General features: G+C 40.5%; 1 protein-coding gene across 1 annotated transcript; it reads left to right on the forward strand.

Annotated features, from left to right (window-relative positions):
• Window positions 1–927: 927 nt before the first annotated feature.
• On the forward strand, window positions 928–2,917 carry LOC147371369 (endogenous retrovirus group K member 21 Env polyprotein-like). Its single transcript, XM_086403747.1, has one exon. It carries the CDS (start codon window positions 1,083–1,085, stop codon window positions 2,211–2,213), a length of 1,131 nt encoding a protein of 376 aa, XP_086259873.1. The 5' UTR covers window positions 928–1,082; the 3' UTR covers window positions 2,214–2,917.
• Window positions 2,918–3,490: the final 573 nt, after the last annotated feature.

Below are 3,490 nucleotides of genomic sequence, written 5' to 3' on the forward strand. Positions count from 1 at the left end.
TAGCTAGTTTGATTATACAGGACAATACTGCCGCCTGGCGTACTAATATTATAAGTCTGCTCAAGAAGTAGAACTATTTGCCGTTTTTCAGGCTCTATTACAAATCTCTGCTCCATTTAATTTATATTCTGACAGTCAATATATCATAAGAGCCTTAAACACTATTGAGACTGTTCCATTTATTGGTACCCTGAATTCTACTATCCAAACTCTTTTTCGTGATATACAACATTTAATTTGTTCTAGAGTTAATAAATGCTATTTTGGTCATATTAGTGCTCACTCTGGGCTTCCTGGACCTTTAGCACGAGGCAATGCTTTGGCTGACAAAGCTACATGTATGATATTTCCTTCATTAGAACAAATGGCAAAAACTTCCCACAGCTTACACCATCAAAACAGTAATAGTTTAAGACTTCAATTTGGCATTACTTGAGAAGCTGCCAGACAGATTGTTAAGCAGTGTCAAACATGTCCTCAATTTTTTAGAGTCCCCCATTATGGAGTTAATCCTCGAGGATTGTTGCCAAGCCATATATGGCAAATGGATGTTACCCATATTCCTGAATTTGGTAAACAAAAATTTGTTCATGTTACTATTGACACCTTCTCCGGCTTTTTACATGCCTCTCTACAATCCAGAGAAGCTAGCAAACATTGTATAGCTCATTGCATTAAATGTTTTGCTGTTATGGGAACCCCTAAGACCATAAAAACAGACAATGGTCCAGGATACACTAGAAAAAAATTTCAATTATTTTGTACGCAATTGTCTATCTCACATAAAACAGGTATCCCTTATAATCCTCAAGGTCAAGGAATCATTGAACGGGCACATCAAACTCTCAAATATCAATTGCAAAAACTAAAGAAGGGGGAATTGTATCCCAATACCCCCTCCAGCTCTCTAAACCATGCTGTATTTGTTCTAAATTTTTTACAATTGGATATAAGTGGCCGTTCAGCAGCACAGCGATTTTGGAACTTTGATGCACAAACAATAAGACCTAAAGTCTTTTGGAAAGACCCACTTGTGGGAAAATGGTATGGACCAGATCCTGTACTAATTTGGGGACGAGGGCATGTTTGTGTTTTCCCGCAGGATGCCGAAGCACCGCGCTGGCTGCCGGAAAGGCTGGTACTCACAGCAGAGACAATCTCTAGTAAACCAGATGAGGAGATTGGCGATTCAAGAGCATGATGAATTACCATCTCGGCAACAACTCCAGGCATTGATGCGAGAGGCACAGAATCGTGTTGCTGTGCAGGGCGATTCGATATTGCCTTTAAGCTTCCTGATAACCTTATTAATTATCTTAAATCAGATTAATACTGCACACTCTGAAGAATATTCAAGTGCTTTCTGGGCTTATTTTCCAGACCCTCCCCTTCTCCAACCGGTGGGCTGGGAGGGTCGGCCCATTCCCATATACACTAATGATACTGTAGCTTTGGGTGGCTTTTCAGATAAACATATTATTCCTAATCAAGTTAATTTCTCTTATCATGGAGTGTTTGATCGCTTACCTATTTGTCTGTCTAGATATTTTAATTCAACAGGATGTCTTTTTGTTGGGGAGTCAGGATATGCTGATTATGACAATGGTTGGAGCCTGTATATTCCTGGAGTAACGAAAGAATCTGGAACTCCTCAACGTCGTAATGGAACTGGTCCTTTAGATATCCCTTTCTGCGACTTTGGAACAAGGGGAAGAGTCACTGCTGCACCATGGAAACTGTGTCGAGATGGAACTGCTACAGTTTATAACATATTTGGGACAAATGAGTCATTGTGGGACTGGTCTTCAGACCCAGCCCGAAACCCTGGAGCTCAGGATAATAGAAACTTTGCATCCCGTATTTGGAACTTGGGCGGCTCTCAAGTGTTCCAAACAGAAATCTGGAAACTAGCTGCCGCCCTTGGATGTGAGGGTTCCTACCTTCAGGTGGGATCGAAAGTGAGACACGGTTATTTGTGGAATCTCACCATGAGATACCTTCGTGCATGTGTGCCTCACCCTTATGCTTTACTAGTAAAATCTGTAAAAATACAACCTGGGTTACGAAATTATAATGTAACTTGTACCTTAACTAACTGCGTCAGGGAAATTACTAATCAAACTAGGGTTCTAGTCTTAAGACAGCCTGCTTTTGTTATGGTTCCTGTAAAGATTAATGGGTCTTGGTATGATGAAACGGGACTTGAACTTTAGAGAGAAGTAGAGGGTGCTTTAATGCGTTATCGCAGGAGAACAAGGTTAATAATTCTGGGATTTGTAGCTTTGGTAACTCTTATTGCTTCCTCTATTACTGCAGCCCTGTCCCTGGCACAATCAGTGCAAACTGCAACTTTTGTTAATAATCTGGCACAAAATGTATCCATTGCCCTGGGGACTCAAGAAGATATAGACAAAAAGTTAGAGGATCAATTGAATGCCCTTTATGATGTTGTAAAATTTTTAGGTGAAGAGGTTCAAAGTTGAGATTACGAGTACAATGTCATGCTGATTTTCGATGGATCTGTGTTACTCCCAAAAAATATAATGGTAGTATAACTGCTTTGGATAAGGTGAAAGCTCATTTAGAAGATATTTGACATAATAAAAATATTTCCTTAAATTTGCTGCATCTACATCAGGAAATAATGAACATTGAAAATACACCCAGACCTGATTTGGATGTTGCAAAAAGAGCTGAGTCTTTTGTTAAAGAACTTTTCCGACATGTACCTACTGTCAATAGTATTTGGTATTGGGAGCAGCCATGGGAGGACTATTCTTAATAATTTTAACTGTTTTATTTCTTGCACCTTGTTTAATTAAAAAACTGATTGATGATCTATGGATGATAAAGGCTTCCATCTATGGAAATGGTCTGCAGTTAAAGGAACATAAGCGTGCGCCTATATAAAAAGAAAGAGGGAGATGCAGGGAGCTGCCCGTGAGAACGGGGTCCTTTGTCCAAAGGACACAAGCTCTGGGAGCTGCCTCAGTCCTTGAGGGTTTGCTTGCAAACATAGCTCTCTGTCCCGCCACCCCAGAGATTAGGCGCTTATTTACTGCAGACACCTGGAGTTCTGTGCAAACTTCTCACGCACAGGGAAATGTTATCTGGTTTAAGAAATAATAACAGGGTGCCATTCCCATGCTCTCAAGATTTCTTGTGACTGTTTGTAAGATGTATAGGTCAACCAAGAAAAAATGTCAAATGTCTTGTCTTTCTCACGCTTTTCTGTATAAATATAAGATGCTGAATAACGTTGGTGTCAGACTGCGTCCCTTCATGGAGACGTGTCTGAAACTCTCAACCCCATCTTTGTTGTAGTCTCTTGCTTTAGTTTCCTTTCTCAGCCCCGCCATGCACGTTCTCCGGACCTGATTGACTTTGCTGGCTGGCACCAGCATTTTCCAAAGAATCAACTATTCTCATGAGGTGGCCAAAGTACTGGAGTTTCAGCTTTAGCATCATTCCTTCCAAAGAAATCCCAGGG

Source organism: Bos grunniens, chromosome 5, assembly GCF_055505025.1.
Source record: "Bos grunniens cultivar Pamir isolate PY7600 chromosome 5, Bosgru_T2T1.0, whole genome shotgun sequence".
In the NCBI taxonomy this organism is placed as follows: Eukaryota; Metazoa; Chordata; class Mammalia; order Artiodactyla; family Bovidae; genus Bos; species Bos grunniens.

Coding starts and splice junctions, on each gene's coding strand:
- LOC147371369 (XM_086403747.1), top strand. CDS start 1,083: ATGTTTGTGTTTTCCCGCAGGATGCCGAAGCACCGCGCTGGCTGCCGG.